General features: G+C 44.2%; 1 protein-coding gene across 7 annotated transcripts in view; it reads left to right on the forward strand.

Moving 5' to 3' along the window:
- DAB1 (DAB adaptor protein 1) overlaps positions 1–24,518 on the forward strand; it is a 421,097-nt gene that overhangs the window by 330,729 nt on the left and 65,850 nt on the right. For 4 of the 7 annotated variants that reach the window (XM_029228762.1, XM_029228765.1, XM_029228761.1 and 1 more), the window contains exons 5-8: positions 17,010–17,141; positions 17,765–17,884; positions 18,362–18,400; positions 19,980–20,045. The exons of 1 other annotated variant lie outside the window; for it this stretch is intronic. In XM_029228762.1, coding sequence (XP_029084595.1) covers positions 17,010–17,141; positions 17,765–17,884; positions 18,362–18,400; positions 19,980–20,045 — 357 coding nt within the window. The remainder of the gene's footprint in view (positions 1–17,009; positions 17,142–17,764; positions 17,885–18,361; positions 18,401–19,979; positions 20,046–24,518) is intronic. 2 more of the 7 variants (XM_029228766.1, XM_029228764.1) reach the window with 1 other exon arrangement.

Below are 24,518 nucleotides of genomic sequence, written 5' to 3' on the forward strand. Positions count from 1 at the left end.
TGGATGGATGGAGAGAGAGTTTATCAGTATGTTAGAAGACATACTTCAAGTAGAGGACACTTAACAAAGGAAATGTGTAAGAAGCAGCATATTATCATGGTCTTGGAGTTGGGGATTAGACAGTTGGAGCGGGGTGGGTGTCCAATCCCAGGACTTCCACCTTCTAGCTGTTTGAACCTAAGCCTGCAACTTCACCTCTCTGAGCCTCGGCGTCCTTCTCTGTCAAATAAGTGATAATAAAACCTTACTCATTGGCTTGTCATGAAAATTAAATCTGATCCTATAAGAAAAGCGTCAGGCTGGTAGGAGGTGCTCCAAAACATACCCCCGTTTCCCACTGGCTGAGCCCTTTGCTATTTCCTCTCACATCCACATGATGCGAAATTTCTAGATGCCTACTTTTTGGAATTAATTTCCTAAAGTGGGGAGAGGGCATTCAGGATAAACACTCCGTATTTTCATTCCTTTGCTTACCTGCTGCAGGTGCAACTGGTGGGGGAAACATTCCCTTCAGCAGGGGTCTTTGTTCTGTGGCAATGAAAGGCGTCTCGCTAATCCTTCTGCTTCCCAGATGTTTTCGGAGCTATATTTTTAGCTCATCTCTTTTATATGCCTCACTCGAAAGATATCTTATTATTCATTTCAAAACTTGACAACTCCCATCACTTTGTCCCTTCATTCTGTTCTGATACACAAAGGAAGAACGAAATGTAGCAGTCTCAAGCCAAGTTTTGCTTTTGCTCAGTTGAGACCAGAGCTGTTAAGGGTTTTTTCTGGCCGCCTCTGCTCTGGACCCACTCTGGGAGTCAGCTGGGTGTCACAGGTGCTCATTCCCATACCCATCTGCCTCGTCTTATAAGATATGCAATTACATGCTGTGTGTAGGTGCACTCAAGCGTCCCGCCCATGCTCCTGTGCAGACACAAGCCAGGGGTGGCCTTGCAGTTCTGGGACCAATCTAAAAAGCAGGTAGGAGTGAATAACAGAGCAAGGATGAGCATTCCAACCTTGAGTCACTTACTCAACAAATACTTATTAAGCATTGACTGTGCACCAGGATTTGTGCTAGGCGAGGGCGTATATTTTGCATAAACAGAGAAGATATTCCCTCACGGGATACGCTTTGAATGACTTTGAAGTAACAGTGGCAGATTTATTAAGCCCTTATGGTGCTCTGGGCTCAACATGCCTGCGTGTGTGCATGTGTGTGTGTGATTCATACATTCTCATAACAAGCCTCAGAGGTAGAGATGGTTATACCCAGGATCCAGGTGAAAAAGCCAGGTCACAGAAAGGTTTAGTGCCTAGCCCGGGGGTTACAGCTCGTGAATAGAAAGGCCCTGTCTTGATCTCTGGCTCCAGAGCCTGGGCTCTTAACTACTTAGTTATACCCTCCCTGTTCTCCACCCAGAATGCCTCCCGCTCCAGGGCCATAATAAACGAGGTCGTGGATAAGGCACTTAGCCCAGGGCCTGGGCTTTGCACTGCAGGTGGAGATTGTCATCGCCTGTATGGCGTCAAAGAGAAACACAGCTGGATGTGACAGTAGTGAAAACAGATTTTATTCAGGAACTCCTGACAGTAGGGGAAAGAACTGAGCTTCTTTCCAATTTGTGCAGATGTGCCTAGGGCTTGAAGGGGAGAATGAGGGAATGGGAGGGATGATGAGTGAGGACTGTATAGAGTCAGGGAGTAAAACGTTACAAAAAACAGGAAATGGGGGTTAGCCCGTGTGAAATTCATGTGGGTTTGATAACCAGAGCTTATCCAGGCTTGGGCTCCAGCCTCCCACAGAGACTGGGAGACCAGTCCTATCTCCAGGTGTTGGCTGGGACAAACAATAAATTTCTTTGGAAGCCTTGAGCTATCTTAGGCAGGGACTTGGAGGGGTGCTAGGGCCATTCAGGATGTGGCCTTGAGCCCACAGAAACGATGTTAGTGTTTTGTTCAAGTCTTTATTGGCCAAGGTTGAGGTCTAGTCGGGCAGAGGGCTCAGAGGAGCCTGGCTAGAGTTTGGGCAAGGAGTCTTTGTCACTAGTTCATTCTACTTTCCATCGCTGGTCTACTGGATCCTTGCACCAGTTCTGCTCTGGGCAAGTCACTGTTGTTCTTATTCTCATGCAGATTCACGAATGGACAGCCAGACAGGTTACAGATAGGTGCACAGATAACAGGTCATTGCGAGTCAGAAGAGCAAGTGTTTTGAGCACAGGGACAGCAGCCAAGAGGTTCAGGGAGCACAGAGGCAGGTGGCTAACCCAGCCGGGGACGGGAACCCGTCAGGAGTCCCAGCACCAGTTCTTCAGTGGCTCATCCCTGGGATCGCAGTAGAATCCTCAAAGCGACATGACAGGCCTCCACATTTCAGCCCCGCCGGCCTCTGTCTCCTTCGGACCACACTGGGAGGTTGCTCTGGGAAGAGTGCACAGAAGTGCTAGGCAGATGACCTCATACCCACAGCCTCTGACCCCTCAACCCCAGAGCCCCTTAGAATTCCCTGAAGCCACCTCTCCGGCTCTGGCATGTGTACATGCTGCTCCCCTCTCCTGCCTTATCTTTTGCCAGCCAGCTCTATTGCCTCCTTTTCCTGGCAGCCTGCCCAGTGGGGTTAACTGCCCCTACTGGTAGGTCTCGGCATCTGCAGATCTCAGCTTCGCTAAGAAGGTGCCACACCTGCTTGCGATTGTCTGGGCCCCGGCTGTGCCCTCCAGACCGCGTGCTTGGGGAGGGCAGGGGTGCCACGTGCCTTTCATGTGCCCTGTGCCGCTACAGCAGCTACCTCGCAGCAGGCCTTCAGCCGCTGTCTGTGATGTGAGGATCCAGGCTGTTGAGCTCTTGCCCGGCGTGCTTCCTGGCCTTCCCAGATCCCCCATTGCTTACATCCGCCAGCATCTCCCGAATGGGCACCCCGAGGCCTGGTACAGTCTGCAACTGCCCCAAGGTCAAAGGAAATGGTGGAGCCTAGGAATGTTCCAGACCCATCTGACCCCGGCACACAGACCGTGCTTATGCATGGACTTCACCAGGAGGCAACACAGCCTCTTGCTGTGAGGTTGGGAGCATATCCAGTTGTCTCCAGAAACTACCAATGCAGCCAGTGAAACAAAGCGGTACCCTGCCATCATCACTGCCGCTACCAGCACTGCCATCCAGGGTTTTTTTATAAGACAGAACCCCTGTCATCTGTGGATCGTGGATTGTGGGCGGGGAGCAGGGGTAGATGAAGGTAGGTTCCATCTTCGGCTCACAGACATTTTTGCCAGAGTGTCCGCAGATCAGAGAGTGCTATGCTTCTACAACCCAGGGCAGAAGCCCAGTCTGCAGTCTGGCCAGGGCCCTCGGGGCCTCCTCTCCAGCAGGACAGGCCGGTTCACCTGTAACCATGTGTCACCTGTGAGCCTCCTTCCCGGATGCTTCAGCTGTGCATCCCCTTGGCTCCCATCCTGATGGCCCCCAGCAGGGATGGGCTGCTTAGCTCCCTGTCCTTCTCCAGCCAGAGGATGGACTCCCTTTGCAGCCTGCTGAAAACGTCAACTGCACTCAGATTAACAGCAGAGTCAAGTAGAAAGCTGCTGACAATTTCAACCACCCCAGTTTTTTAACCTGGCCTTCAAAAGCCTGCATCCCCTGGCCCTGGCCTATCTTCTCACACTGCAACTCTGTGCAAGCATTGTATGGGCTAATCACCCCAAACGGATTGCAGTTCCCTATCTATAACATGCTGTTTGACAGCATCACACCTCTTTGGTATCCCTCTGGATGGAACATCTTTTTAAAATTTTTGAATTTAATTTTGGTTTTATATTGGAGTATAGTTGATTTACAGTGTTGTGTTCATTTCGGGTATACAGCAGAGTGATTCAGTTATACATATACATATATCCATTCTCTTTCAGATTCTTTTCCCACATGGGTTATTACAGAATATTGAGTAGAGTTCCCTGTGCTATACGGTCGGCCCTTGTTGATTATATATAGTAGTGTGTATATGTTAATCCCAAACGCTAAAGACAAATACCATGTGATATCACTTATATGTGGACTCTGAAAAAACGATACAAATGAACTTATTTATAAAACAGAAACAGACTCACAGACCTCGAAAACAAACTTACGGTACCGAAGGGGAAAGGTGGCAGGGGGAGGATAAATTAGGATCCTGGATAGAACATCTTCATCCCTACCAACCCTAGGAGCACTAATTTTTACCTAGTCAACTCCTACTAATCTAGTCCATTCAGGCCTTCATTCCTGCCCTGTTCTTACCTTTATTATGGCATGAACGCGATATTCTTTTTTTTCAGTCAGCAAATTGTGACTGAGCCCCTACAAAGTGTCAGTGACTGCCTGCGTTAGGTGTGGGGATGCAGTAGTGACCAGGACCTGGCACGGGGCCTGCTTCCCTGGTCTTCACAGACTAGTGGGAGATACAGATATTAACCAGGCGGTCATGCCCATGAAGGGATAATTACAGACTGTGGTATGTGTTAGAAAGAAAGGGAATGGGTTTCTTTGAAAACATTAAAGAAAGGCACCGAACGCCCTGTCTCCCCAGAGACTGTGAGCTCCCCAAGGGCAAGGATCCTGCCCTTGTATTCCCAGCACAGTGCCTGCCACGGAGTTTCTGGGTCAAGGGAGATGCTCCGTTACTAGAACTGAGTCATGGAAATAAGTCGGAGCTGGGCCAGCAGGTATTTGGGGCAGGAATCACGAAGTGACTGCTCTCTCTGAGCCTGGCACAGAGATAGATGGCGGGAGGAGGGGATGAAGGGATAAGAGAGCACAGGGCTGGGCAGAACCTGACGATCGCTGCCCTTCAGGAGGCACCCCGATGCGATAAAATGGGCGTGAAGTTTGCTGCCATCACGCCGACCTCTGGCACCAGCTCTGATGTTCACCTCTGACTGAACATTGATGGGGCAAGTTGCTTGAGCCCTCTGAGCCTCAGTTTCTCATCTCTCACTGGAAAATGATAGAGCCGAGGGTTAGAATTTCTTAGTTCGCGTCAGTTTTGCCCTCTGAAACCCGAAGGTGAGCTGGAGGAGACGCCTTCAGATAGCGTTGGGTGTATTTTCAACGAAAAAGGCAATTTTGTGCTGATTTCTTTTCCTGACAGTTCATTTTCCAAGGCAACAGCCTAACAAATCATGGGGCCAATTAGTGTAAGAGAGACAATTGATCCTGGTACTCAGGGAGCTCAGCCCACCTCAGTGGTTTGGTGGTGTTTATTTGGGGAAACGCTGCACAGCACTAAATGAGAAATAATTGGATAGACGCTGTTATAAATTGCACGGCACTGCACCACGCTCGGCTTCTGATTCAAGTAGCAAGGTCTGGCAGTAATAGGAAAACTAAAGGCTTTGCTATCCTGCCTTGAAAAGCGGAGCAAAGCTGGCCAGGGGCCCATCTTGCCCCTCATTTTACAGATAGGAAAATTGAGTCTCAATGAGGGAGCGGAGATGGGGCTAGATACCTAAGATTTTGTTGTTTCACTACTGCATTCTCTCGGCAAACTCCTCGAACAAAGGAATCTGGAGATAAAATAAGGAGGTTGCTGTATTTCTTTCCTGGGGCTGCCATAACAGATTACCACAACGGAGAGGTTTAAATGGAAATTTATTGTCTTGTAAAGGCTAGAAGTCTGAGATCCACGTTTTGGCAGGATTGACTTCTTCTGACCACTGTGAGAGAGGATCTGCACCAGGCCCGTGTCCTGGTTTCTGGTGGTTTGTTGGCAGTCTTGGGTGTTCCTTGGCTTTTAGACATATCATCTGGATCTCTGCCTTCGTGTTCACAAGGCATTCAGTCCACGTGTCTGTGTCCACATTTCCCCTTTTCATAAGGACACTAGTCACATTGGATTAGAGGCACACCCTATTCTAGCATGCCATAATTTTAACTAATTACCTCAGTAATGACACTATTTCCAAATAAGGTTGCATTCTGAAGCCCTTAAGTTTTAGGGCTACAGTTGACCCTTGAACAACATGGGTCTGAACTGCGTGGGCCCACTTATATGCAGATTTTTTCAATAAATACATACTACAGTACAGTTTATGGTTGGTGAATCCACAGATGCAGAACTGAAGATACAGAGGGCTGACTGTTAAGTTATACATGGATTTTTCTACCACACAGGGGTAGGGGGGGATGTCGGGGGTTGGTGCCCCTTTTCCACACTTTGTTTAAGGGTCAACTGTATTTCCAAATAAGGTCACATTCTAAAGTCCTGAGGTTTGGGACTTCAGCCTGTGAATTTTGGGGAGGCTACAATTCAACATGTAATGATCACAGACAGTTTAGAGAACAGAATCTTTGAACTGGAGAGGAAGAATCATTTATTAAGCATCACTAGGTGCCAGGCAGGGTACCAGGGTCTTACTTAGTTCTCCCTCCAAAAGGATGAAGTTACAGATGAGGAGACTAAGGTTCGGAGAAGCTAGGTAATTTGCCCAAGTTGACACAAGTAGTATGAATAGATTTGGATTTCAAGTGCTGACCTGTGTCTATTCAAAGTCATGTGTTTCTCCAGCATCCAAGTGTCTTATTAAAACAGATCTTAGAAGCCGTATTCACCACTACCGCCACCTGCTATCCACCTCAATTTATAAATGAAGACACCAACCTCCTCACTCCTAATCCAGCATTCTTCCCATTGGCTGCATTTTAGTCACATCACTTTCTTGTAAGTTTCTGTCTGGCATGCAAGACTTCTTTGTGACCAAGGAAGAGGTTAATTTCAACCTGGTTAAACACAAAAAGTAATTTTCCATTAAATATAATGACCTCGTTTCTGCAGTGACTTGTAGCAAAACATGCTGTTTCATTTCCATTCATTCACACTCATTTACCTACTTGCTATGATAATTTTACACCGTAAGCTGAAATGTTGAAATCACTGGTTGCATTACTAAACACCTACAATGGTTATTAGGATTCTTCATGCAGAAAGAGACAGAAATAAAAAACAAGAATTTTAGGAGAATGAGAGTAGAGGCAGTTGAAGTACGTTCAAAGCTGCTGTATTCAAGTGCACAGAGGCTGCCTGGGGTCTGGAGCCAGCCATACCTGGCAGCAGTCCAGGGTCTACCTTATCAGCAATGTGATCTGGGTTGAGTTCTTCAACCTCTCTGTGTCTCACTTAACGTCAGTAGTAAAAGGAGGGGAAGTGATATGTAAGGTTGTCAGGTGAGTGAAATAAATGAGGATTACATATGTAGAGTATCTGGGCACGATGCCTAGCACACAGTAGTCATTCTCTGGATAGTACCCTTTTAAAAAATATAATGAAAATTAAATCTGAATCCTTATGCATATTTGGAGAATATTCCAAGTTTGGGATATTTTTTTCCCCAGAGTTTCAGAAGTATAAAATTGTTTCCATATTTATTCAACCTGAACTTTTAAAAACGTTGTTGAAAATAGAACCACAACTGACTGATGTTTATTTATGCTGGCCTTGGGGAAGCAAGAAGGAACAAAGAAAACTGGCAGCACTATACTGAGCTCTTCTGAATGTGCTGAACAACCCGTTGTGTTTTGGACCAGTGGTTGCCTGAGGTGCACTTGATAAAGGCCTTTTGTCTGCAGCCTACTTTCAGTTAAGTCGTTGAAGTGTTCAGTGCCTTGGTCTCTCCTGTTCTCAGAGAGAGGAAAAGGGAATGGGAGATAGAGAAAGGAGCATGCTAAGATGTAATTTTTTTCTTTAACGTATTACCATGAAGATGTTCAAACAAACAGAAAATTTCACCTTTCGCCATATTTGCTTTCTCTGACTCTCTTTCTCTTTAGATAGGTTAAGAGATCAATAGATCAATAGCTATCTAGATAATAAATAGCTGCATTAGGTGTGCTCATTGCCCCTGGGGTTTCATTGCTTCTAGTCCGTTTCTGCAAACAGTGCTAATAATATAGTTTTTAAATGATGAGTTCATATTGATAATTCCAATTCCAATTTACAATTATTGGCTTATTTCTTAACTTTTACATGTAGATCTCATTTTTCTTTGACTGAAAAGCTTGCTTTCTAATAACAGTCTATTTATATATTTTTTTATCCTAACATATACCCAAAGCAATTTCAAAATTGCAACTCCAATACGAATTACTGCTAACAATAAACCAGACATAGACTTGAGTGTCAATGAGATTTACTGAAATCTCATGTTAGCCTGATATTCCTTTGGTAAGTCACTTCTTTCTGAGCCTTTTTCCTCCTGTCTAAGATAGGGATAATGGTGATCACTGTATTGTTTAGAAATCTTTTGGTCGCAAGTAATAAAAAACTCACTTCAGTCTTAAGCAACAAAAGGAATTCACTGATTATATAACTGAAAACTACAAGGTTAAATTTCTCAGGATAGTGGAATCCAGATTGTTAGATGATGTCATAAAGTTTAAAGCTCTCTCTTTGAACTCTTTTCTCTTTCCTGGTGACCCGATTTCCCAGAAGACTTTCTTACCACCCTCTGGTTATTCCAAGACTATTATCCTGTGAGTTCTAAGGAAGTCCTGACCTGAGGGAACCATGCTTGGTAATTGAACACTATGTTACATAGTCAGTAGATCTTTTTTTTTTCTTCGAGATTAAATCAAAGCCTTTATTAAACATCCCTCCTTCAAACCACCTGCATTTAAACCTATACCCCTCTCCCGACTTTCGAACTGGTAGGGCTGTGCATGTGTCTTTGTCACCTGACGGGTCAGATCCAGTTGGGTCGCACAATGCTGAAAAGCCACGCCCAGACACACCACACGGGGCAGGACTCCACGGCTCTGTGCCCCCTCAAGATCTAGGCAGAGGTTGGCAGCAGTGGCCCTGGAATCAGAGCTCGAGCACAGGAGACCAGGAAGCAGAAGTCTGAGCCTCCTTGTTCCAGACCTAGCCATGCAGAGCGGATAAGCTGCTCTTGGCTACCACTGGGTGAGGGTCACGCACGCGTTTTTTCTTCTCGTCTCTGAAGAAAAGAGTGAGAGATGGAGCAGGCAGTTTTCAGTTGTGTGTGGGTTTGATTTAAGGCTTTGGCTGTGGTCTGTTGATATATTAAAATACTTTCTGGGAACGCCATCTCAGTTGTCTGGGAGAAGATTCAAAGTATTCAGAGCCTACTGTCTACCAGATACCCTGCTAGACACATTAAGTGATCTTCTTCACATTCCCATTGTACAGATGAAGGAACTGAGGCTCAGTGAGGTAAGGTGACTTGCACATGGCGACAAAGCTGAGATCTAAATCCTTCCGTCACACGACATGCCTTTTGGAAATGGGGACAGGACAACACAATATACAAACTACTCTGAGTGTGAAACAAAAGCGGAGCCCCCTGACTTACACATACACACGTACTGCTGGCTTTTGAGAGCTCAGACCGCATCTTCTTTATTTCAGTATTTCCAGGGCCTGGTGTATCCGAGTACCGAAGGGCTTTTAGGCATGAATGTGAATTGAATGAGAGAGAGGACAGCTAGTCCAGCTCGCCACCAACTGTGATTATGCTGTAGCACATCCTCGGTCATGGGATGTAGAATTTTGATTGAACCCCAGTGTTAGGAAATTAGTGCTTCACACAGAAGCTCCTTTCCTATTGAAGGTGGTTTTTATTTCTCCTGAACAGAAATCTGCTTCCTTGTCACTTTGGTGATTGCTAATTGATTCAGCACACCTGGCTCCACTTTGCCTATTAGACAAATTTAAGCCTAAATCATAGGTCTGGAATGCTCTCAGCTAGTACAACTAGTTCATCTCCCTATTTTTAGGCAAGAACTTTACTCACATGGTTCCAGAGCTGTGTGTTTATAACATATGTTTAGAGAGTTACTAAGAAGAAGCTGCCTTTTATAGCTGTTGTCTTGTTATAAAGTTTCAAAAGAAGTGTTAAGAGCAAAAAAGGACATGAGTATTTACTGAAGCCAACCTCCTTATTTTAACAGCTGAGGAAAGCAAGTGTTACAGAAACAGAAGTAGAGCCAGTAGGGTTGTGGGGAGGGGGTTCGAGGACAGACTTGGACTCAAGGTTTTACTGACAGATTCATTCATTCAAATTATTCATTTAAAAATAGGTACTGACAAAGTCATTAGAGACAGAACATAGGATGTGGTTTCCAGGGACTGGAAGAAGGGGAATGAGGAGTTAGTGTTTAATGGTACAGATGGTCACTTTGGGAAGATGAAGAAGTTCTGGAAATGGATGGTGGTGATGGTTGCAGAGCAGTGTAAATGTACTTAATGCCACAGAAACATACGCTTAATAATGGTTAAAGTTGTAATTCAAGTTGTGTATATTTTTCCACAATAAAAATGTATATGTACTAAATCCTTACTATATGTCGGGCAGTGTACTTGATATTCAGGATAAGATGAGAAAAAAAAGATATTGTTGCTAACACACTGGAGCTGATTTATATATATATATATATATATATATATATATATATATATATATATATATATAAAGTATCCATATATATACATCATGACAAACTAAAGAATCATCCCATATAGAAAAGTCCAGGAAGCTTAGTATTTTATGTAACTTGTATAAATAGGTATAATATTTTTAAAAAATTAGTATAAGTGAGCAAAAAGTCCAGTTTTTAAAATCACTAATAAGTTCACCATTCAAGGGAGAACTCTTGTTAAGATTTTACTGGATGTTTTCCCAGACTTTTTATACACATACATATATGGATAATCATAGGATTTTCAAAAACAGGATCATATTGAACACACTGTTTTGTAATATGCTTTTATTTTTTCATTCAGTACCATGTTGTGAATATATTTCCACAGCAAAAAATACATACGTTCCCAAGATGATTTTCAGTTAGCCGCATATTATTTCATCTTATAGCAAAATGCAGTTGCTTCAACCAATCAGTTAATGCTCGACATTTCAGACATTTCTAATTTTTCACTATTCCAACAGCACTGCAGGGACTATCTTGTATCCAAGTCTTTGCCCGCATCTTACATTATTTGCAGATAATTGAATCCCTACAAGAAGAATCGTAAGTCAAAGTTTGTGCATATCCTTAAGGCCTTGAAACGTACAGCCAGTCTGCCCTCCAGAAAAGTTGCAACAAATCACACTCCCACAAATAACAAAAATAACCATGATGGCCAACATTTACATAGCCCTTATAATGTGTGCCTTGCACTGCTCCAAGCCCTTTATATACACCAGACTAAGTCATCCGTCTTCCTAACAGGACCATGAGAGAGGCACTGTTGGTCCCGTGGTACAAATAGAAAACCAATAGCCCAAGAAAGTATGTTTCCCCATACTTTTGTCAACACTGGGTATTATCTTGTTCTTTTTCATTCTGGTGGCGAAAAGTGGCATCTCAATTGTATCTGGTATATTTTATATGAGTCAATTTAATATTTCCAACAACTTTTCGGATTCTGTATCATTCTTCATATTATACAAAAAGAGAAGCCTCAGGAAGTTCACGGGATATGCCCAAAGCTACACATCCAGTCAGTGATACAGCTTGGATTTGAATCGTGTTCTCTCTGGCTCCAGAGTTCATATTCTTTCCTCTGTTATCAGGCTGCCTCTTCAGCTAGAGACTGGGGTCTTTGGAAATTTGGTCTTGGCCTTGAGTAAAACGTTCTAGAAGATTTCAGGATGGGAACTTAGGGAAGAATTCACTCTGACCTACCCCGTTGAACACTTGATGATGGGGTTCCTGGGGGCTGGTACAGGGGCTGCCTCCCAGCCTTGTTGGCACTGCCATGCAGCAAATGCATCCAAAAATATGTTAGAAAAGAGAAAGACCTTTATAATGAGCCTGGGTCTCTCTTTGTCTTGTGAGATTTTAACCACTGTAACTGCCCGTAGTGTGAAGTAGTGTATTTTTCATGTATCTATTTTTGTTCTGTGGCTATCTGCACGTCTGCTTTTTTTGTTTTGTTTTTGTATTAACTCACTTGAATCCTGATGGGTGTTCCTCCCCCCCCCCCCCCCCGTGAAGAATATAGCCTCAGGAAAACACACCCTCTCATACACACACATACACACACACAATAATAATACGAAGGCTAAGTAGGGTAGCATTTATTCTTTAAAAAAAGCTAATGGTAAAGTCTGGGCAGATGACTTTCTAATCCATACTGTATTTAATTGGCTGTATTGAACCATACTACAAATTAAGTCTTCTCTGTAATTTATCCTGTCAGACGGTAACCCTGCAAACAATTTGGTATTCATTTAAACATTGGTAAATGGCTCATGGAAATGCTAAGAAAAAAATGGTGATCAGATAAGAAACCTTCTGTTTACAGAATGAATCCTATGTGAAACGTCGTGAATTAACCTGATTGAATCAATCATTGAGCATTTATTGAGTGACTACCTTGTGCAGTGTACATCTTTGGATAGCTTGGTTCTTCCTTCCTTCTTTAATTCACGAAACCTTACTTAGCACTTTTTGTTCAAAAGGAACAATATTAGTGACTAGGATAAGACTGAGGAGAACCAGACATGGATCTTTCTTTCAAGGAGCTAACATCCCCAAAGTGGAGAGAAAACAAATGCACAGATGTTCTCCAAATGTCCTGTTCTCAGGACCTAGAGGCCTTTGCATGCTACATTCTTTCTGCCTAGAATGCCCTTTCCCCCTGACTTTCTGGGGACTTCCCCTTTATCCTTCGAGACTGAGTCCGAGGTCAGCTCCTTTGTCAAGTCTTCCCTGATGCCCCTTCCCATTCCTGCTCTGACCCTACATAACCCTTTAATCTAAAGCTTGTCTTCTTATATTGTGGTTGTTAGTTTCTTTGCCTGCCTGTTCTATGAGATTGCAAGGGCCTTGAGGAAGGGACTATGTTTTAATCCTTTGGGTAGGTGTAGCAGTTAGCATGAGATCCAGAAAAGAACAGGCACTCAATAAGCATTAATACATACCGTGTGAATAACTATATGCGTGGAGAAATGTGTAGCAAAATTAAGAAGTTATGAAGCATCCCACATAGAAGAAAAAATACAACCCAATGAAATCTAGGGTTGGGAATTATTTCTAAGGGAAACAGGGGAGTCAGGGAAGGTTCCCTGGATGAGCAGGATTTTGGAGCTAGGCCTTGAGCATAGGTATGATATAGTTAGGTGGAGTTGATGAAACACAGGTCAGGGGAAGAAGGTGGCAATCAGCAGAGAAAACAACACGCATAATGGCACAGAGGTGGGGAAGTCCAGAACCCAAAGGGGGTTGATGAGCCCTTCAGATTATTCTCACCCCTGGGAGGAAAGTCAGACTGGGTTGGGGAGGTTATTCTCTGAATTGGCCTTGGAATTCTGCAGCAATAACTTTCATCCTCAGGGAGAGGGTTCGGAATAGGAGTAGTAAATGAAGTGGTGGTGGTGGAAGGATCGGGTGTTCTGGAAGACTCTTGAAAACCAAATATCTGTTTTGATTTGGGGGCAGTGCTTTAATATCTAGACTAGGTTTTTCCAAGACAAAAACACTTTTCCAAAGGAAGGGTGGAAGAAGCGCACCCAGAATCTGTCTTTCCTCCACTCTCTCCCTCTCCCACTCTCTCCCTCTCCCTCTGGCCCAGGATTCTCTGCACCTCCAGAACAACCCGTGGCGCCCCAGAAACTCCACACAGAAACACTCCTGGGATGAAACGGTCCTTTTCTCCTGTGACCAAGGGCCTCACCTCCCCTTTGTGGCCTCGGCTGCACAGCAGATACCACAGGTAGCCAAGCCCGAGAGTCCCCTTCCAGACCATGCGGTCTTGACCTTTTTTGTTGAGATCCTGATAGCTGGCCTTGACCCCAAACCTTCTGACTGATGACCCTTTCTGACCTCAGAATCCTGCTGGAATCCAGAACAGCCTCAACTCTACCTCCTCCTCCAGTTCCCTTTCTTCATCCCAGCTTATCAGAGATCATGGTTTTGTTGTTGGTCTAGGGACCCAGGAGTCTCAGGAAAGGAACCTTAATTCTAAATAGTCTTGTTTCCTCTTTTCAATGCTTCGTCATCCTGAATAGGGAGAGTGGGGCCTGGGTTAAGTATTGGTCCAGCCAGAACACAGTCTGACCCTCAGTCCTTTCATGAATAAACTCGGAGGTGAACTATACAATATTTAGGTTTCCTCTGGCTCCAACTGTCTTTGATTTGTGCTGATAAAACTTGTTTGAAGACATGGAGCAATTTTGAGGCTCAGGGAACAAGTATTTACAAGGTCCTCTGTGTTGCCAAGATGAATGTGATAATGTGGGATTAGCAGGATTCTAATATATTTGTATTTCCAAGGATCTGTATGACACGTGCATGATTAAGGTTGGAGAGAGTGGAGACGTATCCCCTTACTGGCTCTTCGTTTCCAAATGAATGAGCCTCTTCCAGAACCATCCTTTTTAACATGTCCTAAAATTAACTATGGGAAAAGGTAATGTTACAAATATTTTTCAGCACTTCACGCACACACACAGCCACACTTCGCGAGGCAACATTCGATATCATCAGGCGTTAAAAATGTTTTGATCTTAAAACACTTAATGAGCTGTCTTGCCTAGTAGGAGATATTTTGCCATTGCACAATCATCTCCAAATCTAATTCCACCAGGAAGACTTGTAATTGTGGTTTAATTTTAGAGCAATATTCCACTTGGCAATCAATAAGTACTGTCGTCAAACTTTGATTCAATAGAAGATGGGGATAACATTCACCGTATTATGCAGAGAAAGAGATACTTGCAGGAAAGGGAGAGGAGGAGGATGCCCTTGTCTCCCACTTTCCCTCCTGTATACCATTCGAGCTCACAAAAGCCTCTAAATCAATACCCCCATGTTGTGTGAATATAAATCTCATCGATTTTACATCATTAACACCATGAAAAAGCTACTGCTCTCTGAGGAGTTTTTCTCTGCTAGCTAAATATGCTCTCTTAATAAAAAGGAACAAATGGATCTTGATCATTTTACTAACAAATACTTCCTTCTTCACCAACTTTGTGTGAAAATCCACTAGAATTATACAGTTGTCTTATGGCCACTTGAGGGGCTAGGGTGACCGGGCAGTGATACCACCCTCCAAGCATGATGTCCAGTAGACACTGGGCAACCTGGACAGGCTTGAAGCCACCTGGAGAGTCCCAAGAGTAGTAAGGAGATGAGTGAATGGCCAGACTCTGGAAGGGAAAGGTGCAGCAGCAAATTCTACTGCAGAAATGATTCCTAAGGTCAGAAGCCTGGAAAGATGGCAACAGGCTGGGGAATGGACATTTTGGAAGGTCAGGGCCAATAATTCAGAACCAAGGCAATGGCCTTCATGAGAGGCAGGTGCCCACTGTCTTGAGAGGCTGGCTGTGTGATGTGAGATCCAAATGGCTAAAGGATCCGGGGAGATGGAAAGAGACCTGGGAGAAGATGTACTCCAGTGGTTCCCAACATTTTCGTAACCAGATTCTCCTTGTGTTACATTTCTCCTTCCCTCTACAAACTTAGTAATGTGGGAAACTTTGTTCACCACAAAAAAAGCATTTATAATCATTCACTTTCCTATTTGCATTATTTGAATCCATCACTAATCGCCAAAGAGAATCTGCTCCAAGATGAGCTAAGGAGCACAACAGTAGCCGGATACGGTTCTAAATAAACTTGGCGTTTTCATTTACGCACACAATGAAAGGTGTCATCTTATGAGGGATAATTATACATTTCTGTTTAGCTTTCTGAAATGTTGAAAATTGCCTGGTACCTCTTTTTATCACTTTTAATGACCCCAGTAGATCCAGAACTTTGGGTTAGGAGCCATGGATCTGGTTCAGAGTTCTTCTTTAATAGAGGAATACACGGAGATCCAGAGAGGTACAGTGAGTGCCTTGTGTTCACATATAGTGGCTAGAATGCAAGCTTCTTAACACCCCGGATAATGAAAAGGTCCTTTGTAAGGACTTGAAGCACATCGTATAATGCACAGATACATACAGAGGGCTGTCTAATGAGGATCGCCTTAGGAACATTTAATGTAGAAAAATGGCCATAAAGATCACCATCACTTAACAGGATGGTGAGTATTATTTGTTGAAGTTTAGGTAATAAAGGCAGGAAGGTCAATATCAAAAGATTTTTGAATTACCGATCAGCAATCCCAATTTACTTTAGTTCAACAACTGTGGGTCGGGCACAGTGCAAGGTATTAGGATGGCAAAGGTGAAGAAGACAGAGGCTGGTGGGGAAGACTAGGATTTAGGCAAATGTATCAGAGAAGGAAGATCTACGAAAGCAGGAGCCAGGGTAGCTGTGTGTGAGGAATCCATCAGGAGTTTCAATATCGCTATAGACTAAAGCTCTAGGGAAACACAGAAGCGGGAGGAATCACATCTGCAGGGCAAGGGAAGGCAAGCCTTGATCAGGGGGTTTCACAGAGGTGGGGCTATTTCAAATAGGCTTTGCAAGAGGAATAGGATTCAGGCAGGTGGATAAAAGAACAGGCATTGCGGACATGAGGACCAACCCATGAAAAGCCTCAGAGGTGCGGTGAACTTGGGCAAAACAAAGAGGGGTGTTTGATCCTCAAGTCCCTCTATCGCCACCTCTTGGAAAATGGTTATAACCACGCACATCTATGGTTCTCTGAATGCGAAGGGCACCCCCTGTCATTGTGCAATGTACATCTTCCAGCAGGGCAAGCAGAGGCCCTGGATACGTAAATGTACTAACTATCAATCCAGAACTTAGACTGGGCTGCATCATGAAGAAAGATGTGGCAGGAGCCTGCACCACTGAGTGAGGCTGACCGGTCCTGGCGAGCAGAAAAAAGAGCCAGATGCTCTTTCAGCATCTGAACAATCCTGTTTATCTCTCTGGTCACAGCACCAAGACCGTGGAAGGAAGCCTCCATTTCTCAAGGGCAGGCACAGCTCTTCTTCCTTCCATCTGGACCAAACAGCTTTTCCAGAGCCCTCCGGGCTTGTTCACATGTAGCAGAAACACATCTCTTATTGATCAACAGCTCGGAGGGAAAGTGCCCTGAAATAGGCTCTTCTTTTTGTTTTCCATAGGCCCTTCAGCAGCATCATGCTGTTCACGAAATTTCCTACATCGCCAAGGACATCACAGATCACCGGGCCTTCGGATACGTTTGTGGGAAGGAAGGGAATCACAGATTTGTGGCCATAAAAACAGCCCAGGCGGTGAGTATCCCAATCCGAAGAGGACGCCTTTCCTTGTACCTTTCCTGGGACAGCACAGCCACACTGTCGGTCTTCGGAGGCCCACTGTGCCATGTGACTCAGCGATGCTGACACTCAGCTTCCCATCTAGAAAAGATGAACAGCCTCGGAGCAAAGAAGCATGCTCACGCCCATCCAGTTGTGTTGTTGTTGTTTTTCCTAATGGGTATTTCGTAATGACTAACTGTTTTCCTTTCTGATTAAGCTGGACGGAGGCACACTATACAAATAAGTTTCCTTGTGTTCATAGCCTCATTTACAAAGAAAATAAGAAACAAATAGCTGTTTTGCATAAGGCCTACCCTAACTTTATTGAATTTGAAATTACTAATAAATAAAAGCAGTGCCTTTTATGCTTAATGATTGTTATGAATTTGCAAATATAATTAGTTGAAGAAATGAACTTTAGCTTAGACGCAATTTTGCTAAACCAATGTAACAAGGTAGAATTAATTAAAGATGGAATGCTTGCAGTTTAATAAAAAAAGGAAGGACTGCGGGTTGTAGCCAGCAAAAACAAAAATTGGTCACTGCAGCTTAGTAACCATCCTTTTATTAACGTGCTTTACCACCTTTTACTCCAGGCTGAACCCGTTATTCTGGACTTGAGAGATCTCTTTCAACTTATTTATGAATTGAAGCAAAGAGAAGAATTGGAAAAAAAGGCACAAAAGGATAAGCAATGCGAACAAGCTGTGTATCAGGTATACCTGTGAATTTATCCTGAGACAACAGGGGCTTAAAATAAACAGATGTGAAAACTGACAGTCAAGGCTTCTCCTCCTGCTGCCAAGTAGAAATAAACAAAGATGAAAGGTTCCCGTGTAAATGACTGAAAGCAAAGCCACTAGACGTGAGCGCTTATTCACTGAGGTTCTAGACGTGTTGGAGAAAGTGAAGTCTTGAAACCAGGGGAAGATTTCAGGGGAGGAGACCTAAGGAAACCCAACTGCGTTTGCTGTTGTTAGCAGTGGGTGGGATCAGATTTGGAGATGATTGTGCAATGGTAAAATATCACCGGGGTTTTCATTTTTTTTCTGCCTGTTTTCTGCCTTAATGACCCGCCAGCCTCTCCTACCCAGAGCTGGTTTCTTCACTGTCCTGTAATTTCTGAATACCGTCTCACATCTCTCGCTTTATATCCTCTGCTTTGCATCCTCCCTTCCCTCACTCTGCGGTAGACAATTCTGGAAGAGGATGTTGAAGATCCTGTATACCAGGTAATTTCTGAAACTAGTCGGGGTCGAGGGTCAGGAATGGCCAGGCCTGTGGTGTAGACATTTTATCAGAGACCTGAAGGATCCGCTGGCTGCAGAGCCTGGAGAGGGACCAAGATTATTTCTGAGGGTGAGGGCTGCCACCCCCTCCAGGAGCGAATTTCCATAAAAACTAACAGAAGTTTGGCCGGCATCAATAGCATGGGATTTGGAAATAGACTTCTCCCTTCTTGCCCTGCCTCAGCCCTCTCCACAATCTGTAGAAGTTTGATCCCAGAGCTGAATGCTTGCAAGAGTCTCCTGAATATTCTGAGTTCATTAGAGAGACTATGAATAATGAGGTGGTTTCGGTGAGTTAAGAACCAGAGATGGGGACTGACATTTTGGCGACATTTGAACACAAACCCGAAGGACGGTTTGTGAGCTTGAGAAAGGCTGTGAGGAGAAGTCCCTCGGGCCCCGGATTGGCTAGGCTGCCCCCTGACTCCCTGGCTCATGGCACAGGGGCTGTTGTGAGTGGGGGAAGGGAGATCCCAGAGACATGCCTGCCCGTAGCTTTCTCTGTGCTCTCTTCAAGGTTGCAGCCTAAGTGTGGGTAGAGATGGCCTGTCTTGGGTTCAAGGATATGCTCTGCTTAAACAGATGCAGAAGAGGAGGCCTCTCCCACTCTGTGCTTATTCCCAAGGAGAGAACAAAGCCAAACATTTGACTTGTCGGACATAAAAGACAATCTGAAACTTACATTTCTAACTAGGACACACATGGGTTATGTATGTGTGTGTCACACATGCATTCTATATAAATGCAGAGTTTCACCCAGAGAGCTGCTACTGCTATGACAAAAAGAAAATAATATGGATAAAAAAGTAATAGAGTCCAAATAACTTGAAGGAGAAGAAGTATCTGACATAGATGGCAAACAAAAGTCAGAGGTGCACTGGACGGCAGGCCTTGCTTTAGAATGCCAGAGGCGTGGATTTGTCTATAATATGAGCTCAGCCCCTGGTTCGTGGGCTGGGAGAGTGACAAGCATTGCCCCTTTTGAAATGGCCCAGTCCTTTAGAGTCTGAAACATGTACATGGAAAAGTTGATTTCGGTATTTAAAACTGAGAATGTAAAGTAAAGTGATATTTATGAGATGAGGGAGTTTGGGGCTTCTGAGCAAAGTCAGAATTGGCATATGACCCTGGGTCTTAGGGAGCAAAGGGGAGAGACCACTGTAACCCAGGGTTTGCAAAGTTGGGATCCCAGGAGATATCATTCCCACTCAGCAGTGCCAGCACACGCAGACACTGCCGAGATAAATGCACTGAATGAAGAGGTTATATCCCCAGAGAGGTCTGCAGAGGGCTTATGCAGACATGGCTAAAGGGCTGACCATTGGACACAGTTTTCCTTAGAAGAGGCAGGAATGTGTCAGGCCATTGGGAATGTCAGTAATTCAGTTGTCTCTTTAAGGTGTTTTCTCCTGTGCCTGTGTCTTTAATGCTCACTGCGATTTATATCCTGAATTCCAAATGCTTTTTTTTTCCCCTCTTTCATTTTCCCCTCTGACTTTTCCTCTCTGGCCGTTCCTCATAGTACATTGTGTTTGAGGCTGGACACGAGCCAATCCGTGATCCCGAAATGGAAGAAAACATTTATCAGGTATAAAACCGCTTTCCTCTCCTACCTTTGCACCACCACCAGTAAGTGCACAGAAGGGGCTGAACAGCCACGGGCTGTCTCCTCACTCACACAGTCCACGTTGCTCTTCTCGTCATTCTGGGCTTGTTAAAATACCTTCACATGAATTGGTTCCCACTTCCCTGCCATTTACCAGTAGTTTTCATGCCTGATTGTAGACATGGTTAATGGCCAACTGGGTACAGTGTTTTAATTTTTAATGGAGCTTAACTATTTTCAGTTGACTCAGAAATCAAACATTCCATTTTACTAAAGCAATCCTTGGGAGGGTCGTTGTCCGGAATATAACAGGGTCCTTCATTTCTCAAAAGAATGTGCTGTTGAATTTCTTGTAAAAAGTCAACTGCACTACTGAAAATGAAGACCAAATTCAAAAATGCTATTTGGAGACAACACTGGGAATATTAACTGAATAAAAGAAAGTCTAGCTAAAGTTTTACCCCTTCTGAAGCGAAGGTAAAGTCATATTCTTAAATGTCTGCTTATGTGAAGAACCCTGAACACACGTTTTTTTCAATTTTATTGGAGTATAATTGATTCACAAATGTTGTGTTAATTTCTACTGTACAGCAAGATGATTCAATTATACATATATATACTTTCTTTTTCATATTCTTTTCCTTGATGGTTTATCACAGGATATTGAATATAGCTCCCTGTGCTGTACAGTAGGGCCTTGTTTATCCATTCTCTGTATAATAGTTTGCATCTGCTAACCCCAAACTCCCCATCCTTCCCTCCCCCGACTCCCTTCCTTTGGCAACCACAAGTCTGCTGAACACACTTTTGACCTCGTTAATTCTCCTAAATATACTATAAAATAGGTATTTTAATCCCACTTTCTCAGGGGGAAACTGAGGCTCAGAGATGTTGAGTAGCTTCCTCAGGGCTGTACAGCTGTTTAGAGCCGGGATCAAACCCAAGCAGGTGTGTGAAGGCGGGACTCACGCTGCTTCTTCCCCTCTGCTTTTCCATCAAAGAGTCTGAGTAATTACAGCACAGCACACACCAAACAAATACGACAACCTCCAGTTTTTCACTAATTAGAATTTTAGTCCTAATTTGAAATAAAAACATTACAGAAGCAGGAAAATTGTTAATGTATTTAAATAAGTGATTTTAATTTCCTTAATTTACTTAGTTGTGTGGTCTGTTATTCTGCCTTGGGCGTGCATTACTTATGTAACAAAAGTAAAACAGATTTTCCATTTCCATCAAATGCACAGAATTCTAAATGACCAAAATATAACGTTAGCTCCACCAACACCTCGGTTTAACCAGCCCTATGGAGTAATAATCTATTTCTATCCACTGGATCCGTCTGGGTTGGATTCAAGTGTGAGGTTGCGCTTTGAGTCTTTGTTTAAAATCATTGCTTACGAAGTTTCTATCTTTAAACAGAAAAGTTGCATATCTGTCCTCAATGTCAGATTTTAAGGTACAACCTTGCAGTGTCTCAGTATTGTTACTGAACCAAACTTGGATCCGCTCACCGACGCAGTAAAGACAATCTACTGACACCAGGTTGTGGTGAAGGAAAGTGCCGAGTTTATTGTGGGACACCAAGCAAGGAGTCCAGGGCAGCTGGCGCTCAAAACACCTGAACTTCCCAATGGGTTTCAGGAAAGCATTTTTAAAGGCCAGGTGAGGGAGGGGAGTGGCGGGGATGTGATCAGCTCGTGCACAATTCTCTGATTGATTAATCATGTGGTAACAAGGTGGTGTCACAGTATCAATCCTTAGGCATCAGTGGGTCTCGGGGCTACATGTTCATGGTCATCAAGTAGTTAATTTCTTCAATTTGGTGGAGGTTTTAGCATCTGCAAAACAGCTCAGGAGATGTATATCAGATCCTATTATCTAGGTACTTTCAGAGGATATGGGGGAGGAGTCTGTCCAGGGAAGACCCCTCAGGGTCCTGCTCAGTTACAGTATGAGGCCAGAGGAAACCACTAACCAGTCATCCTATGAAGAGGGATCACCTTTGAAAATAAAATTAGTCTTTTTCAGTATAAGAGGTTCCTGATTTCAGAGTTAGCTACAGTTGACAGGGCTCACATTGTGCCCTGCGGGGGATTCTGCGGGGGCAGCCTAGTGTACTGGGAAGAACCAGTTTCAGCAAGCAGGGATCTGGGGTATAGTTCTGGCTCTGTCACCAACTACATTTGGCTGAGGGGTAATGGGCAAGACACTTGCCCTCTCTGAGACTCAGTTTCCCCAGTGATAAAATAGGGGAATAAGTTCTCCCTAAATCACATGTTGGCACGAGAATGAAACAAGATCACGTGGAGACTGTAAAGAAGAGGCTTCATCCTGGTCACACACTGAATCCACAGCAATTAAGCCACCTCGTCAATTCCTTTCTTTCTCTGGGCCTCAGTTTACTCATCTGTAAAATGAGCAAATAAGACTGAAGAGTCTCTCGGGCATGGCCCTTTTCTGTTCTTTGCAACTAGTGCTTCATCATAGGACTGTTAGAGGAGATGCTGGCTTGCTTTACAGAGCAACAAGACTCTTGGAAATGGGGTGTGTGTGGGAGGGGGTGGGTGGTAACAGTTATAGAGCCAGGTCCCTGTGAATGGGCGCTTACATGCAGTATCTTATTATGTCTCACAGCAGCCCCAAGTCCCTTATATCATTATCTCCACTTTACAGATGAGGAAAGTGAGCCTCGCAAAGATAAGGTATCTTGCCCAGGGTCACAGAGCTAGCAAGAGGTAGAAGCCCCGACTCGTAGCCAGGTCTCTCTGACCTCTGTACACAAAATAAATCCAAGGCTCTTTTCAGCTTAGAATGTCTTTGATGCTGAGTTTTACAAGTAGATTCTGTGTAGGTTTCAAGTCACTATCTAAAAATCACACTTGTTTTAACAGTTCTGATGCCCAGGATCTTCCCATCTGTCCGTCATTAATACGAAGGTACCAGTCCGCTGGGCCTCAGTTTGCTTAACAAGAGATAAGCTCTTGGGCCTAAAGATAAGGCTGGGCTCTTAGGGAGCTGCTATTGGGAGCCTCAGGGTTTTGTTAGGGCCTACAAGTGTTCCATATCTATGCCTCCTGAGTAGATTGCAATGTTTCTTATACTTCAGCTTGATCCGGGTGGTCTCAGGTTTGATTTTATTTATCCTCTGTTTTCGGGAATGAGGGCCTACGTTTTTAACTGTTTTGTGGCCTCAGGTGAGGTACCTCACTTTTGTATCTCAATTTCCTGGGCTACAAAATAGGGGTACTTCCGCCTGCCGATGCAGGGGGACACGGGTTCGTGCCCCGGTCCGGGAGGATCCCACATGCCGCGGAGCGGCTGGGCCCGTGAGCCGTGGCCGCTGAGCCTGCGCGTCCGGAGCCTGTGCTCCGCAACGGGAGAGGCCGCGTACCGCAAAAAACAGCAGTGAGAGGCCCGCGTACCGCAAAAAACAAAAACAACAAAAACAAAATAGGGGTACTGTATTCTCTGCTCCTAGAAGTGGTGTGAAGATGTAAAGCAGCCAGGACAGCACTTGGTGCGTAGTAGGTCCTGTCTACGTGTCAGTTCCTTTTACTTCCTAATGCCGTCAGTATCAGTGCTGCTCGAGACGTCTTACGATGAGGTATTAAGTGAAGTAGAACATGACTTGCTCGCCTCATCTTGTCAGAGAGCCCCGTGGAAAGCTGCAGCCTCCCTTGACTTTGCTACTTGTGACTCCAACACAAGGGAGGGAAAGACCCTTGAGTAAATGTCACCTCTCTTTGAGGCTCAGTAGTCTCATTCTCCAAACCGGATTAATAAGAAGAATTGTGTTTCTATTTGCATGCCCCAGAAAAACGTATCAGTTGTCTTTTGAAAACAACACAGAGCCTCACGGTACAGAGCGTTTTTACCCGTCACTTAATTTTGACCCTTCCAGTAACTCCGTGAGATGGGAACAGTTGCGATGACTATCATTTTAAATGTAAGAAATTCAAGTCCTTCATACTTAAGTGACGGGCCCAAGGCCAGAGCCTCTGATTCTAAACCCAGTGTTCTTTCATACATTAACAAGCTTCCAGCATAAGCGAAATCACAGCTCACCAAGGGCACGTTCTCCAAGTTTGTTCATTCAAAAATCATTTTTAATCACCCAAGATGTCACATATTGTTATTTTAAAATGATCTGTCTCTAATCCTATGTCACCCAGCTCTTAAACTGTCTGTCCATCCTGTTAATATGTTGCTGCACTAAAAGTGTCTTCTGTATGGATGGTCCTTAATGTATAGCTTTTAGACTAATTTCATTCGTTCATTCAAAAAGTAATTATGTATGGAGCACCTAGCCTGTGCCAGGTACATGAGGATGTGATAGCAACCACAGCCAGGTCCCCACCTTCAAGGCGTTTGTAGGTAACTCCTTGGGTACTCATGACAACCAGATGAGGAAACTGAGGTTCAGAGAGCAAAGTGACCTCTCCAGGGTCGCAC

Source organism: Monodon monoceros, unplaced genomic scaffold (genome assembly GCF_005190385.1).
Source record: "Monodon monoceros isolate NGI ecotype Baffin Bay Population unplaced genomic scaffold, NGI_Narwhal_1 Super_Scaffold_18, whole genome shotgun sequence".
Classification (NCBI taxonomy): domain Eukaryota; kingdom Metazoa; phylum Chordata; class Mammalia; order Artiodactyla; family Monodontidae; genus Monodon; species Monodon monoceros.